This window comes from Onychostoma macrolepis, chromosome 01 (genome assembly GCF_012432095.1).
Source record: "Onychostoma macrolepis isolate SWU-2019 chromosome 01, ASM1243209v1, whole genome shotgun sequence".
Classification (NCBI taxonomy): domain Eukaryota; kingdom Metazoa; phylum Chordata; class Actinopteri; order Cypriniformes; family Cyprinidae; genus Onychostoma; species Onychostoma macrolepis.
The window spans coordinates 16,140,745-16,156,287 of record NC_081155.1 but is presented as its reverse complement, the minus strand read 5'-3'; the positions used below and the strand labels follow the sequence as shown (position 1 = coordinate 16,156,287).

At 36.1% G+C, this 15,543-nt stretch overlaps 1 protein-coding gene across 13 annotated transcripts in view; it reads left to right on the top strand.

Moving 5' to 3' along the window:
• Positions 1-15,298, top strand: part of mcf2la (mcf.2 cell line derived transforming sequence-like a) — a 69,997-nt gene extending 54,699 nt beyond the window's left edge. For 7 of the 13 annotated variants that reach the window (XM_058774494.1, XM_058774456.1, XM_058774521.1 and 4 more), the window contains 24 exons: positions 655-769; positions 1,371-1,490; positions 2,550-2,741; positions 3,254-3,445; positions 4,095-4,257; positions 4,839-4,891; positions 5,350-5,429; positions 5,522-5,588; positions 5,684-5,799; positions 5,898-5,967; positions 6,067-6,159; positions 6,899-6,991; positions 7,078-7,203; positions 7,319-7,540; positions 7,939-8,031; positions 8,119-8,197; positions 8,564-8,746; positions 9,042-9,134; positions 9,904-9,981; positions 10,617-10,691; positions 12,598-12,707; positions 12,808-12,920; positions 13,631-13,734; positions 13,820-15,298. In XM_058774494.1, coding sequence (XP_058630477.1) covers positions 655-769; positions 1,371-1,490; positions 2,550-2,741; positions 3,254-3,445; positions 4,095-4,257; positions 4,839-4,891; positions 5,350-5,429; positions 5,522-5,588; positions 5,684-5,799; positions 5,898-5,967; positions 6,067-6,159; positions 6,899-6,991; positions 7,078-7,203; positions 7,319-7,540; positions 7,939-8,031; positions 8,119-8,197; positions 8,564-8,746; positions 9,042-9,134; positions 9,904-9,981; positions 10,617-10,691; positions 12,598-12,707; positions 12,808-12,920; positions 13,631-13,734; positions 13,820-13,899 — 2,710 coding nt within the window. In that variant the 3' untranslated portion in view covers positions 13,900-15,298. The remainder of the gene's footprint in view (positions 1-654; positions 770-1,370; positions 1,491-2,549; positions 2,742-3,253; positions 3,446-4,094; positions 4,258-4,838; positions 4,892-5,349; positions 5,430-5,521; positions 5,589-5,683; positions 5,800-5,897; positions 5,968-6,066; positions 6,160-6,898; positions 6,992-7,077; positions 7,204-7,318; positions 7,541-7,938; positions 8,032-8,118; positions 8,198-8,563; positions 8,747-9,041; positions 9,135-9,903; positions 9,982-10,616; positions 10,692-12,597; positions 12,708-12,807; positions 12,921-13,630; positions 13,735-13,819) is intronic. The other 6 variants (XM_058774465.1, XM_058774474.1, XM_058774484.1 and 3 more) reach the window with 6 other exon arrangements.
• Positions 15,299-15,543: the final 245 nt, after the last annotated feature.

Sequence of the window (15,543 nt, the reverse complement as noted above, 5' to 3'; positions counted from 1 at the left end):
TGGGTGTGTGTGGGTGAGACCATGCTGGAATGCAAAAACGAGAGACCAGACGGTTACAGTACAGCAGCAGACTGTTGCGTGTCCTTGTTCAGTGTCTGCCCTTTATTAAGCTGTTTAAGGCAGCTGTGTTTTTGCGTGCACAACAAGATGACCCACCTGGTCAAGATTATACAGCAAATCTACACACACACACGTGTATAAAGAGCATTAACCAACAGGAACGTATTGAAATCCAGTTCTACTCACATGACCTTTCAGTGAAGCAGCGTTCTGAGGTCTGGATATGTGCCTGTGTGTTAACATCCACAGGCGCCTGCTGTCAGCCTTTATTATGTAGATGCTGCTATATTTGTTTGAGGTTTTTATTTATAGGTACTGTCAAACATACAGCAGGCAGGATCTTTACTTGGTCCTGCTATTGGTCCAGCTATCTTTTGTTACACACATAATTTGTATCATTTGTATTATTATTATTTTTTTTTTTGCGATATGTTTTGTCCTTGTTTGTCTCTGCCGTTAGTATGCTTTCACAGTATGATAAAGAGCAGCTTGGACATTCTTCTAAACTTTTCTTTTTGTGTTCCACAGAAGAAATTAAATACGTTTGGGTGAAGTATTCTTTAACTCAAGAAGTGTTTTCATCTCTGTTTCTAGGTTGCTTGGTCAGTTAGATGAGACTGAAACAGCATTTGATGATTTTTGGGATAAACATCAAACCAAGCTAGAGCAATGTCTACAACTGCGACATTTTGAGCAGAACTTCAGAGAGGTGAGATACACTGGCTGGTGCATGTTTAATATCTGTGAAATACGTTTTCAGTAGGGATGCATAGATAAACCAGTGTTATTTTAGTATTATTCATGTACTTTTGTAGTATTTATTAATATGCTGAACCAGCTTTTATTTTTATATTTTCACTTTTCATTTTAAATGTAGTTCAGGTTTTAGTGATTTTGATATATGTGCTTTTGTCATTCTTATTAGGTTTTTTTTTAATGTTAATTTATAATTTATATTTCTGTTTTAAAGGTAGTTAATTAAAAATAATTTGTAATTTTGTATGGTTTTACTTCTAGTTAACAATATTGGATAAACAGATTATTATAAAATTATTACAATTATTCATTTTAATTATACAATTACATAATTATACAATTAAAAATATTGAAATTATAAAATTGTTTTCATGTTCTATTTAAAATCAGTTGTAATTCTAAATTGTAATTGGCAATTTATAACCAATATCTTTGAATAGTGGTTTTAATACAGATATATTGTGCATCGTTAGTTTTGTGTGTGTGTGTGTGTGTGTGTGTGTGAGCATCTCTATGAGCAGTATTTGTAATAGCTGTTTTTCCCTGTGTTGTAGGTCAGAGCTCATTTAGACATGGTGTATGACAGACTATCAGGCTTCTCAGAGGTCGGAATTAGCCCTGCCCATGTTGAACATATCTTGAAGGAGCTGACCAATCATGAAGAGAGAGCATGTGTAAGTTTTAACTTGATGCCATATGATTTTATGTTTTTAATGACGTTATAACATTTATCATTCAGATACAAAATGAAATGATAAAGCATAGTACTGCAAAAAGCCCATCAATTCTTCCCTCTAGAAGGGATCCAGTTTACATCCAGCAAACATTCATTTGCCGATACAGGCATATGGTCTTTATAAAGCATGTAAATCTCACACTCCATAATTAAATTGCTGAGTATGGCAGTTTGAGGCGCTTACAGAAATCACCCACATGTCCTCATCCTGCGGAGAAAAGGAGGGAGTTTTACCCAATGTGATAAATCACCCATCACTGCTTGAGTCATTCTGCTGACACCAGACTGTGGGAGTTTTCAAGTTCATTTTTTTCATATACAGTATATAAGATTAACCAATTAAATTAATAATTTAAATGTTATATTAAATTATATATATATATATAATTTTTTTTTTTTTTTTTTTTTAATTGGTTAATATGTGTATAATTACTAACACCTATACTACAGTTCAAACTATTTTGGTCAGTAAGATTTTTTTTTATGTCTTGGAAAGAAGTCTCTTAAGTTCCCCAATACGACATTTATTTGAGCATAAATACAGTAAAAAAAAAAAAAAGTAAATACTAAATTTAAAAAAGTAATACTGTGAAATATAAGAATTAAATGAATAGCTTTTAATGTGATGTATTCAGCAAAGCTGAATTTTTCACTGTCAATTTTTCAAGTCACCATTCTTCAGAAATCATTGTAATATGCTGATTTGATGCTTAAGAAACATTATTATAATCAATGTTGAAAACAGTTGTGCTGCTTTTTTAATTTTGTGGAAATCATGATACATTTGTTTCCAGTATTTTGTAATGGAACAGCATTTATTTGAAATAGGAAACATTAACATTATAAATATACTGTCATTATAAATTCTATTTACTGTAATATTTGATTAATTTAATGCATCCTTGCTGAATAAAAGTTCCTGAAAATGTCTTTAAAACTTTTTGAAGTGTGGGTAATGTTATGAAGTGATTAAATATTTCTCTCTCTCTGTCTGTAGGAGGTGTTGGACCAAGCGCTGACTCTAGCATGTGATGCTGACCAGCTGATTGAAGCGTCTCATTACGCCGTGGACTCCATCCTGCCCAAATGCTCTGAGCTGCGGGCTGTGTGCGAGGAGATCAGCAGCATCCTCAAGGCCAAGAAAGCCTATCTGCTCAAAGCCATGGAGCTACACCAGTGTCTAGAGAAGGTACAGTAGGACCAGCCACTGATTCCTTCATCAACACTGTTCAGGAGCCCTCAAATGCTCAAGAGACGCTTTCTTTCCCGTGTTGACATTTTTCTTATTGAATCTGGAAGTTGCAGGATGTATCAAAACATATTGGCTGTTTATTAGTACTTATAAAGCACATATTCTGCATGACCATATTCTACATTCCTAATCCTACCCAATACGTAAACTTAACTACCTTACTAACTATTAATAAGCAGCAAATTAGGAGTTTATTGAAGCAAAAGTCGTAGTTAATGGTTTGTTAATAGCGAGAATTGTATCTTAAAATAAAGTGTGACCAAATGGATCATCCTATTTTATATGCTTAACAGACTTTAGTTTAGGTCACAACCCATATTTATAATTTAGGAGGAGGCTTTGCCAAGTTTTAGGAATAGAACTGGATTACAAATGCTCTCAAAGCTAACACACATGGACTAAAAGCCCTCTTTAATGATGATCACTGACTCTTTTTCTTTCTCTTCCAGGCCACTAAATGGGTTGATGATGGGATCTACCTGCTGGCATCTCAGCCTGTGGATAAGTGTCAATCACAGGATGGGGCGGAGTCAGCGCTGCAGGAGATTGAGCGTTACCTGGAAACAGCCAATCAGCACAAGATAACAGATTTGGGTGGAATTTGGAGGGACTATGAGTCAGTGCTCACACAAGACTTCAGGGTAAAAGACTCAAAACCATTAAAAAACAGAGCTGACATGCTGAGCCATAATATGTGTATAGATTTTTATTTATACACAGATATTTAATGTTCAACTGCCTTTTTTATTATTTTGTGCTGTTCTCTGAGGTCCACTTATAATGTTATCGAGATTTGTACATCCAAAAACAATTTAAGTTCTTACTGACAGAGTCTGGCACTTAATTAAAAGTAAAGTTCATCAAATCAAGTTTATCATTTGATTTCTGCATAGACCTGCACGTTTGCCTGTAGTTATTTACACTGTGTGTGCAAATAGGTGGGCGGGGCTAAACAGGCAGCGCTGTAGAAGCAGGCGTTGATCATCTTCTGTGGAGGCAGTGTTTATCCACACTATTACATCATAGTGGCACATTCCACAAGCTCTCGTTTTGGCAGATTGGCTTCAATCAAAGCTTTTTTTAGACTAACCAGAAAGTTTTGAGTTCTGAAACATACATGTTTTTATAACACGATGACCTCTTGTATATCAAAAGATCAAGGGAATTTTGATTTCTCAGTTCATGACCCCTTTAATTAAAGTGTTGAGAATGTGAAATATTATTAGTCAGATGTCTTGTGTGGTTTTAGTTTGTTAATGTTAAATGAATGTCTTCTCTGTGCTCAAACAGGATCAGGTGGACAAAGTGTTTCAGAAGCAGCTGTCCATGCAGGAAATGTTTGAGAAGAGGAAGGTCAGTCTGAAGAAGTTAGCAGCCAAACAGACACGACCTGTGCAGCCTGTCGCCCCACGTCCCGAGGCCATCATCAAATCACCCCCCGTCCCTTCTCCAGGTTAACCCACTAAATGTGACTTTTTATGTGTTGTGTTGGGTGTCTGGATTAGTTGTGATCCTACTGAATAATACAAACATTTTGTGCCAAGTTTATTAATCTCAAATGTTCACATTTACATATGTTCACTCAAGTTCAGGACTATTGTGTTCTCAGCTTGAATATCTAAATTATTCAGCAGTTTGAATTCTGAATTAACCCCTAATAAAATGAATATCACATGACTTGTGCGTTTTATGCAGAGAGGCAAGCACATTAATACAGCGGTTTTCTACAGAGCAGTTTAGCAGTGGTTTCTCTCCTCCGCAGTGCGGTGGTGTCTGCGTCCTCTCAGTGTCGTCCCCTAACCCCTCAACACTCAAATACACACACACACACTGGCCATTAGCTACTTACTGTCACTCATGCACAACAGATATGGCAGACTCTGTCACTTACTTTACTCTCCTGCCATCTAGTGTTCACAATGGAGAGCTGCAGGGCCCATTGCATGACACAAAAAGCAGTGTGCATTGTATATAACATAAAATATATATATATATTTTAATTAGTTTATTAATATAAGTGTGCTTTTATTCCAGCTCATAGGGAGAAGACGATAGAGGGTGATATCATCAACGGAAACTGCAAAAAAGTAAGTATCTCATCTCTAGGCAGTGCATTTTTGAATGTAAAAGCAATAATATTTAAACAACTGCTTTGATATGGATAAAGCAACAGTGGCTACAATGTACCCTCAATATATGAATTTTTTGCACTTAAGCTTGTAAAGTATCAAAACATGATGAAGCAAATATTCCTTCTGTTAAATGGGTCTCAAGGTCAGAGAGTGTGGAAATGTGACTATTTTTGGAACAAAGAAAAACTCATTAACATTAAGAGAAAAAAAATCATATTGCAAAAATTGACAACCTTAGTGGTTATTATTTAAATAATTCTTTCAAATTTAGAGTTAGTTTGAGTGAGTTTTGAATGTTGAGCTAAAATGTTCGGCCAAACCAGCTTCTTTATAGTGCTTGTGATTTAATGAAATAACAGAATTAATTCGAACACATTTTCAAGACACTAATGCAGGGTTGTTTATATTTGCAGGGAGATATACTCTTACAGAATGAGGGCAGCAGACACCCGTCTGTCTCTGATGAAGAGGAGAACTTTGCTGTGCTTAGACGGTCAGTCAGGAGCTTATTACAAATGGAGGAAAATCAGCTCTAATTGTGTGTCTTTCTGTATGGATTATGTGTTTAATATCCGTCCGCTACAGGCACGTGATGAACGAGCTGTTGGAGACGGAGCGAGCGTATGTGGAGGAGCTGCTGTGTGTGCTGGAGGTGAGTTGCACTGACATTTTTAACCTGTAGAGGTCAGATTAGTTCTGATTTTTTTTTTTTTACACATTAGACTTGACAGATTAATTTGTGTTTAGGGTTACGGAGCAGAAATGGACAATCCTGCAATGGCTCACCTCATCCCCAATACACTGCTTCATAAGAAGGACATCCTCTTTGGGAACATGCCTGAGATATACCAGTTCCACAAGAAGTGAGTGAACCCTCTGTGTCTGTTTTAGCTTCCGCTTGTGTGGTGTTATAAAGCGAAAGCACCTCTCATTCTCTCTATTCACTCTCCGTATATTTCAGGACTTTTCTTCGTGAACTGGAGGCGTACACAGACTATCCTGAGCTTGTGGGCCGGTGTTTCTTGGAGAGAGTGAGTCGGATGATAGATTCCTGTGCTGTTCTGATTGAATACATTATTGAATAGATTATGCAAACATAATTTTCATGTTTTTTTTTTTGTTTTTTTTAGATGACGGATCTGCAGATCTATGAGAAATATTGTCAGAACAAGCCTCGTTCTGAGTCTTTGTGGAGACAGTGCTCTGACTGCGCTTTCTTCCAGGTCATCTTACTTTACAAGACACTAAAGATGCTGTTAGACATTAAGGTTACATCACACATAAGCACACATTTCTTTCTGTAATTTAAATGGGTCATATTATAGAGAAGCATATATTATATTAGGAATACAGCATATAGGACCCAATAAACACTACTGTTCAAAAGTTTTTACTCACCAAGGCTGCATTTATTAGATCTAAAATACAGTAGAAACAGTAATATTGGGAAACACTGTATTATTATCATTTAAAACAACTGTTTTCTATTTAATATATTTATAAATGTAATTTAATTATGTGATGTAAAGCTGAATTTTCAGCATCATTACTCCAGTCTTCAGCGTCACATGATCCTTCAGAAATCATTCTAATATGCTGATTTGGGGCTTAAAAGCTTGAAATAGACAGTTTTTGTAAAAATGTAAATGTATTTACTTTCATTTTTATGTCACTTTTGATCATTTTAATGTGTCCTTGCTAAATTAACAAAATTACTGACACCAAAGTTCTGAAATTATTATTATTAATAATAATAATAAGTAAAAGAAAAACAATAAGTATTATATAATAAATATTGATCATATTAATTTATAAATTAAATTTATAATTTAATAAATATTCATTATAATAGTTAAATAAGTTTAATAATAATATTTATATAATAATAATAATCATCATTGTCATAAGAAAAAAAAATCATAGTAAAAAAATAAAGAGAGGATTTGTGTGTGCTGTTTTCAGGAGTGTCAAAAGAAACTGGAACACAAGCTTGGTTTGGACTCGTACCTGCTCAAACCAGTGCAGAGAATAACCAAATACCAGCTCTTACTGAAGGTAAACTAGACCCAGAGTAAATGTGCAGATATATAACTCATGTTTGTAACTGATGTAACCCCTGTGTTCGTGTGTGTTTCTGTCAGGAACTGCTGAAGTACAGTAAAGGCTGTGAGGGTGAGGATGACCTGCAGGAGGCGCTCTCATCTATTCTGGGCATCCTGAAAGCTGTGAATGACTCCATGCACCTTATCGCCATCACTGGATATGATGTAAGGATGTCATTTACACACGCTGTGAAATTTAATGCTCACTTTGAATTAAAATGGTTTCCAATAATGTAAGTCGCCTTTGGAGTAGCTGTTGACCTCTGACCTGTGCTTCCAGGGCAACCTCAGTGACCTGGGGCGTCTGATGATGCAGGGGTCGTTCAGCGTGTGGACTGAGCATAAGAAGGGTCACGCGAAGGTGAAAGACCTGGCTCGCTTCAAGCCCATGCAGAGACACCTGTTCCTGCATGAGAAAGCTCTGCTCTTCTGTAAGAAACGAGAGGAGAACGGAGAGGGTTATGAGAAAGCACCTTCATACAGCTTCAAACACTCACTCAGTGTAAGTACTGAATATTAAAGTGGTTCATTTTCATTTCTTATTTCTCTGATATGGAGATCGGTCCATTTCTTTTAAGATGATGTGGTGGAGTGGTTAAAAATGTGGGATGGGAACTGAAAAATTAAATCCTCCAAATCACTTTACAATCCTAAATCAGTTTCTCTATCAAAACTGTTCTATTACAAATATTGACAAGGAATAATTTATCATTTTTAGTGTAGTATAACCCAGAAAAACAAGAAATGCCCATGAAATCTGCATGTTTAATTTGTGTTTTGTCTTGAGTAAATGAAGTTCCATTCCAGGTAAACAGATAGATATATTTGCATGGAAATACACGACAGGGAATATCAGGTTTCTGTTTGAGTCTGATTATTTTATTTATTTTCCTCTGACAGATGAGTGCTGTAGGTATTACTGAAAACGCAAAAGGAGACAACAAAAAGTTTGAGATCTGGTGTAATTCTCGAGAGGAGGTGTATATTGTACAGGTAAACTAAAAAATTCTCCTTATTAAATATATCCCATGTTTACATGGCATTAAAGCTGTTTCTGATCATTTTATTGGTTATTTTCAGGCGCCGACAACAGAGATCAAAACGGCATGGGTGAACGAGATCCGGAAGGTTCTAACGGGGCAACTAAAGGCCTGCAGAGGTGAAATAAATTGATTTTTTTTTTTTTTTCTATGTTGAGCGAAATTAATGATTTATGAAGGATCATGTGACACTGAAAACTGGAGTAATGTTGGTAATTCAGCTTTGCCATACAGTTTTGCTATATAAGGACCAAAAAATATCTAACTATATTAAAATAGAAAAGTTATTTTAAATTGTGCTAATATTTCACAATATTGCTGTTTTAACTAACTGATCAAATAAATGCAGCCTTGCTGAGCAAAAGACACTTTCAAAAACAACAAAAAATAATCTCCCTCAAACCTTTGTAGTGCATATACAACTACACCCTTCACCTCAGCAGTTTTATTGTGTGTGGTTATCTAATAAAGTGGTTGTATTTCAGAAGCAAGACAGCAGAAGAGCTCAGATCAGATCTCACAGGTAACTCCCACCAGCACCAGCCTAACCCTGAGCCCCTTCAAGACCAACCCAAAGACCCTCAAGAAAGGAGAAGAGAAGAAAACTGAACCCACAGCAGCAGATCCCAGCACAGCCGCCTTACTTAAAAATAATGACAAGGTCAAAGGTCAGTCAGCCCTTCTCAACATACACGTATATGGTCTCACTACACACTCTATAGTCAAAACATTTTCAAAAGCCATCTTTCTGATATTACACAGGGAATATATGACATCTGTCACAGACTAACGTGTCCCACAATTCAGAATGCTGCTATCTGTCCTCTTGCTGCTTATACTGTGAATTTCTGTGATGTTCTTTGTAACCCCTGTTTATTTCTTTATTTTTTCCCTGACTAAACCTGTAACGTCCTTCATTATTTCCCCTTCCTCTTTGTTTCTCTCTGTCTCTGTGGAGAATAGACGAGACTGTCACCAGTCCCAACACAGAGAGAGCTGCAGTGGCTAAAAAGCGTTTTACACTGCAGGGCTTCAGTAACCTCAAGAGTCAAAAAGGTACAACAGGAGGGCTCGCAGCTTTACACAAGAATATATCATGCTTTTAAAACCGGGTGACTGCATACTGATGAAACATTTATATAAAAGAAAGCTTAACGTAACTTTAGTAGTTGAAATGTTTAGTTAAAAATACTAGGTTTACACAAATTTCAGTGGCATTGGATAAATTGTGAATATTTTAATTTGGAATATTCACTAATATTTGGCTTGAACCCTGCTGCAGAACTGATAGCGCCCTCTGGTGGCAAAAGCCTAACACTACCCATGGTCTCTCTCTGTCCTCCAGGTATACTGTAGTCTCAGAAAACACTAGACTCTAGTGTAGCAGCAGTTTAACATCATGGTAGTATTACGATTTAGATCAATCACCACTTAAGTGCTATTCACTGTGCCTTAACCAGGAGTGACACAACTTATTTCCAGGAACAAGAATGTGTCCACACCAAAACCGAAAATGCTAGCCATTTATTTACTTACTTGCTTACTCCCATAACTATGTATTTCTTTAATATATGTTATAAGAGTGGGATTTTGGCTCAGGTAAATTTCTGAAAACGTTTAGCACGTGTATTTTTTAAGGCACAGTGTAGGACTTACTGGACATGTTGCTTTAAAGGCTTTCACCCTGTAAAAGACTTTCATCACTTTTTTCTTTATAATATTTAAGAATCTTTCCTTTAACCCTGTTATAGACTCTCTCTTTCTTCTTTTCTGATTTTTTTGTCCTCTTATCCTTTTCTTTCTCGCTCCTTGCTATGGCTGCCAGGATCATCCCCCCCTAGTCCTGACCACAAAACTAAAAGACATGAGATTAAGAGTGATCCTACGCCGTTTGGCTTCAGAGGTACACTGTCCCCTAAAAACTCCCAGCATTCCCTCCTCCAACATCAGCCATGACCAGTGTTGCAAAATATTTATTTTATCATATTATGTGGTTGCCGAGTTTTATTTCACCTCCATATATTATGTTTCACCATCTTTCATACATCAGCCTAAAGTAATCGAAACTGAAATGCTTCTACATTAGGCATTAAAGGGATAGCTCACCCAAAAAGATAATCATTCTGTCATTGTGTATTCATCTTTGTCTTCCCAAACCTGTATGAGTTTGTTTTTTCTGCTGAACACAAAAGAAGATACTTTGAAGAATGTTGATAACCAAGCGTTTTCATTTCCCATTGACTTCCGTTGTATTTGTTGTCAGTGGGAATTGAAACTGTTTGATTACCAACATTTATTTATTTTTTTTAAATATCTTTTGTTTTTTTTACACAGAAAATAGAAAGGCATACAGGTTTAGAACAACATGAAGGTGAATAAATGATGAGAGAATTTTCATTTTTGGGTGGACTGTCCCTTTAAGCATTTACAAACCAAACAAAATGACTTGTGCTGTACATCCAACCAGCAACAACAATCTGTGGGGTGGTTGGTAAATCTATGGAGTCTTTGAAATCTTATCGGCTGCCTCTCCCTTAGACGCAGGTCCCCACATCACTCTTACCCGAGTGAGATGGCTGAGCACTTCTAGTCTGTTGCAGACTAAAAGGAGAGGTAACTAGATTCCTGGTGTGGGAATGAACTGTGTCTTTATTGCTCTCTCACAGCGAACTCCCAAACAGACTGGCAAACACTAACCACAGGGTATGATATTATTGCACTGTAATTGGTGGTTTGCAGAATAAATCACGGCGCTAAAATGGCATCTCTTTGACATAACTGCTTAATAAATTACTATTGTCGATCTGAAATGCTCTTTACTGTGGGAGAATGTGAAACCAGCCCAGTTCATATCTTATAATTGTTACAGTAGTGAGAATGATTAGGTAATCTCTTAAAGGAATAGTTCACTGAAAATAAATCATCTTTATTTACTCACACTTGTTGTTCCAATCCTGTATGTCTTTCTTTCTTTCTTCTGTGGAACACAAAAGGAGAAATTTTCCACAATTTACTGGTTGCTGTTTTCCATGCATTTGCATTGAATGGAGACTAAAGCATTCAACCTTCAAAGAAGAAGCGAAAACGCCATAAAAGTATCACAGAAGTGGTTGTTATTGACTGACTGTTATGAGGTTTTGACTTGAGAATCATTACAATCAGATCCTGATTCGGTGAATTGAACTTGAGTCATGAATGAATCATTCAGACAGGTTTGAGAACCAAATCAGTCACTTCATTTGAAAAGATCCAGCTCAAAAGAATGATTCATGTACAAATTGGACTGATAACTGCAATGTTTCTCAGAGTCTCGAGATTTTCAGTGAATACGAAGTTTCGACCTGTTCCTCATACAAAGCTCTTTAGGAGATTTTTGCATTTACATTATACTTTTTCACCCCTTTTGAAATTTGAAAGCTTCAGTTCCCGTTTGTAGTAACTGCATGGAAAAGATTGCATGGAAAAGTCTTTTGTTTCCACAAAACAAAAAGTCGTTTTAGGTTTGGAACATGAGGGCGAGTAAATTAAGTTTAATTTCCTTTTAAATAGTATTTTTGCAGTCAATTCATGCTAATACTTTAATACTGTACATTTACAAACCAGAATTTGTCAATTTGCATTTCCCTTCGTGTGGAAACACTTGCGTTTAACGCTGCATGAGCGTCTGGTTTGGGTTCCTGTCTGCTGGTTTGCGGTGCTAGTTCTGGATTCACTTTTACAGATCCCTTTCTACCAAACACTCTTCCAGGCTCCAGATTTATCCACTGATTCAGATCTAAAAATGTTTATGTATCTCTCCATAAACATGTTTTGTATGATTTGCGAATGTCACATGCCTTCTTCACAAACTGTCATCAAAATCATCGGAGTCATGGCTGTCTGAACATAAAACACAAACAGCTCTTCCTGTTATATCAGTGCCTGGAGCTGTTCCTCTTTTTAAAATGGATACGAGAGAAAGAGACACTGGATTTGTTTCAAAACTTAGTGTGCTGCCTACATAGGCATCATATGGACACTCCCAATGCAAAGTTTCAGTGAAAACATCTAAGATGGTGATTTGGGTCGAAAGTAATGTTGAATAAACTGTAAAAAACACTATTTCACTCTTTCTGCTACAAAGTTTTACATTTATTTCAGTGTTACTCCATATTTCTTTCTATTTGATTTCAAAATTGACTAATTTCTGAGTTAAAATTGTTTCTACAATTAGTCTGTTATTTTTTTTTGTTTGTTTTTTTTAATGCTGTTGTGTTGTTAGCTTAGCAACATGCTAATGCCAGACTCTTTTGGAATCCAAGAATTTTACTTCAGGAACTTAATGTTTAGCATGCTGCCTTAGAAGACAGCCGACTTTGTAAGCTGTAGACAGCAAAATAGCTCACTAAGTTTTGAAACGGAGCCGGTCTTTTCACTTTCCACACACACCATCTTTGTGGAGCACCACTTATCCCTCTATTTCATCGTCTCACCATAATCCAAGTGTCACAATTGTTTCACTCGTCCTCTCTTCCACAAGGCTTCTCCAAGGCATCGCTGTCTGTGGATGCGTCTGAGGAGAACGACGGTTACTCGAGTGCCGAGGACCCCATGAACTCTGATCCTGAGGATGAGGGAGGGAAAAAGCTGGTGAGTCATTGTGGCCCAGCGTCACGATTTCTTGAGTCCCATCCATGTTTGTTTGCAGATATCTTGTGTTTGGCCACTGATGGTGTGTGTGTGTGCGCAGTCTCCAGGCAGGTATGTGGTAGTTGCTGACCATGACAAAAACGGACCACAGGAGCTGACGGTGAAGAGCGGAGACTCTGTGCAGCTGGTGAGAGAGGGAGACGACGGACGCTGGTAAGATTCACACATTCAGGTTTATGTAAACACTATGACAGTTCTGTCATCGTTTGCTCATCCTCATGTTACACATTGACATTGTAAACCATTTGACTCACAAGCTGATCATTCTTTTGTGGTTTTCAATTGTTGATTCATTGAAATCAATGAATCTTTTTTCTGTTTAATCAATTAATAGAAAATAAGTGCTAAATTTAAACAATTATGACTGTCCTGTATCAGTGTTTTAGTATTATTTATATAGTATAGTTTTCATTAATATTTTAAATTAGTTTTTTTTTATTATTATTAATTTTGACGATATTTGTTTAAATATTACTATTAAGGTTTTATTTACTTTTATTTCAGTCTGTTTTTTTTTAGTAATCAGTAATTATTGAAGGCAAATGAAGATGATTAGATTTTTTTGTTTTTTAGCATTCAATTTAGTTTATTTAGGTATATTATTTAATTTTGTTATCTTGTGGCCCCCTTGAACTGTTGTTGGGGTTTTTTTTTTTTTTTGCCCACATTTAAAAAAATATATATATATCTAGATCCATTTTGGCATTTTGAGTTGAATCCTGTTATGGATGACAAATAAATTTCACTCGTACATTATTGTCTGGGCTCCTTTTTTAGTTTTTATAAGATGACCAAATAAGAATCACATAATGTTTTCTGTAAGCAGAGGCTGGTGTGATATCGATGTTTTTGTGCTGATTCAGGTTTGTACGTAATCTGCGGACCAATAAGGAAGGCTGGGTCCCTGCTGCAAACCTGCTCACTCTCATCGGAGAATCCAAATCTTCTCAATCCCTCTCCAGCTCAGGTAAAACAACTTCCCGCTTTTTATCCACCACACTACAAATCCCTGTCATGAAATCTTCATTTTATGAATGAGTGTTTTCCCACAGAAGGCAGTGGGTCTGGAAACCTCAGCACATCCTCCAGCTGCAGCGAAACCTACACAAGCTTCTCAGACATCAAAGCCTGAAGCAAGTTGCTCCACCGCCTTGTGGCAGCTCCTACACAGTGCACTTTCTACTGAAGCTCCTCGAGTCTTTGTACTGTATTTAACCTCGTCACCCGAGAAAGGAATTGACCTCTGCGGTCAATATGCGCTATTCAGGATATTTTATATAGAGCGTCACACTTTCTCAACCTTCTCTCCTTCATAAGAGAGAGAAAAAAGGTCATTCACTGTCTGCTGTTCCCCGTGGAAATTCTCCTTTACTTGGAAAGTATCAGTGTGATGCTGTTTGTTTCACGTCTGCATGCATTTCCTCAAAGATTAAAAGAGAAAAGGGCTCTTGGTCGAGTCGGCATTAACATCAGAGCAGCCTGCGGTTTTAAAAGTCTTTAAATATACATAACAAGGACTCTCATTGGACTTTAATGTATGACCACATGAGCTTCCACTGGTTTTATTGATCTTGCGTTGAGAATATCAGTGTCTTTTTGGAATGTCTGACTTTGTTGGCGTCTAAAGCTCCCGTCTGATTTGCTGTAGCAGCAAGACAATGAAATGATGTTTTATACGATAAAGATTCTTGAGGTTATGCCTGCTGAAAAGTCCTGTTATTCACTGTATGTATTAATCTAAAACAGCTGTATAGTTTAAATTATTTCCTGTAAAAGATTTGTACAGATATATTAACTTTTATCTCATGTTTTCATTAAAACAGTGTGTGTATATATATATGTGTGTGTGTGTGTATATATATATATATATATATATATATATATATATATATATATATATATATATATATATATATACATATACATATACATATACATATTCATATTGTATATTATGACCACTATTGTTGTGTCAATGAAATGTATTTCATTGTATATTGTATTTGTCACTTTACTGTTCAGCACCATTCATGTACAATTATTACAATTTTTCAAACATACCAATTGTGTTCAAATTTTATGTAATTTATTTTGTCACCACAGATTTTTTGATTTGGTTTGTTCAAAATGTCATGTCTGGAAAGTGATAATTGGCATGCTGTAACCATCATTCAGCTTTTGTAAGACTCATTTTAATGTCGAAAAAGTATTTCTCACAGCTTGACAAAGTTCATCTATATCAATATTCCTCAAATCAGCTGATTCAATCAAGCCATAATTTCTGACAGTTTGATGATCACAGCCTTACTGTGCTTAAATGTTCATGTCCCCATAAATATATGTTGTCTTTTTAATATGTTCAGTAATACAAAAATTCATGTGGCACATTGCTGCATGTTAGTTTTGCCTCTCAATCTTTTCCTGTATTAGACGCGTATCTGTGTACATGTGTAAATATGTATCTAAGAGGATGTATGAGATGAATGAATTTAAAGTGCTTAGGCTTAAATAAACTTCACTGAAAACTTCTATCCTCTTCTGCTGGCTCAGATTTGTCAAGGAAATGTCTGCTGTTTTTCCTCCTATTTCTCTCATTTCTGCTTTGAAGATGACCTTTGAATTAAATGTGGCAAATTCGATCTTGCATGCATCAGCTCTTTTCATTGTGCACCACAAAAACCTTTGCAATTTTAAAAAATAATTTATCTGGTTTATACATTTTTCATTACATGTGTTGATGATAAAAGACAATTGGGAAAACTTTTGTGTTAGAATT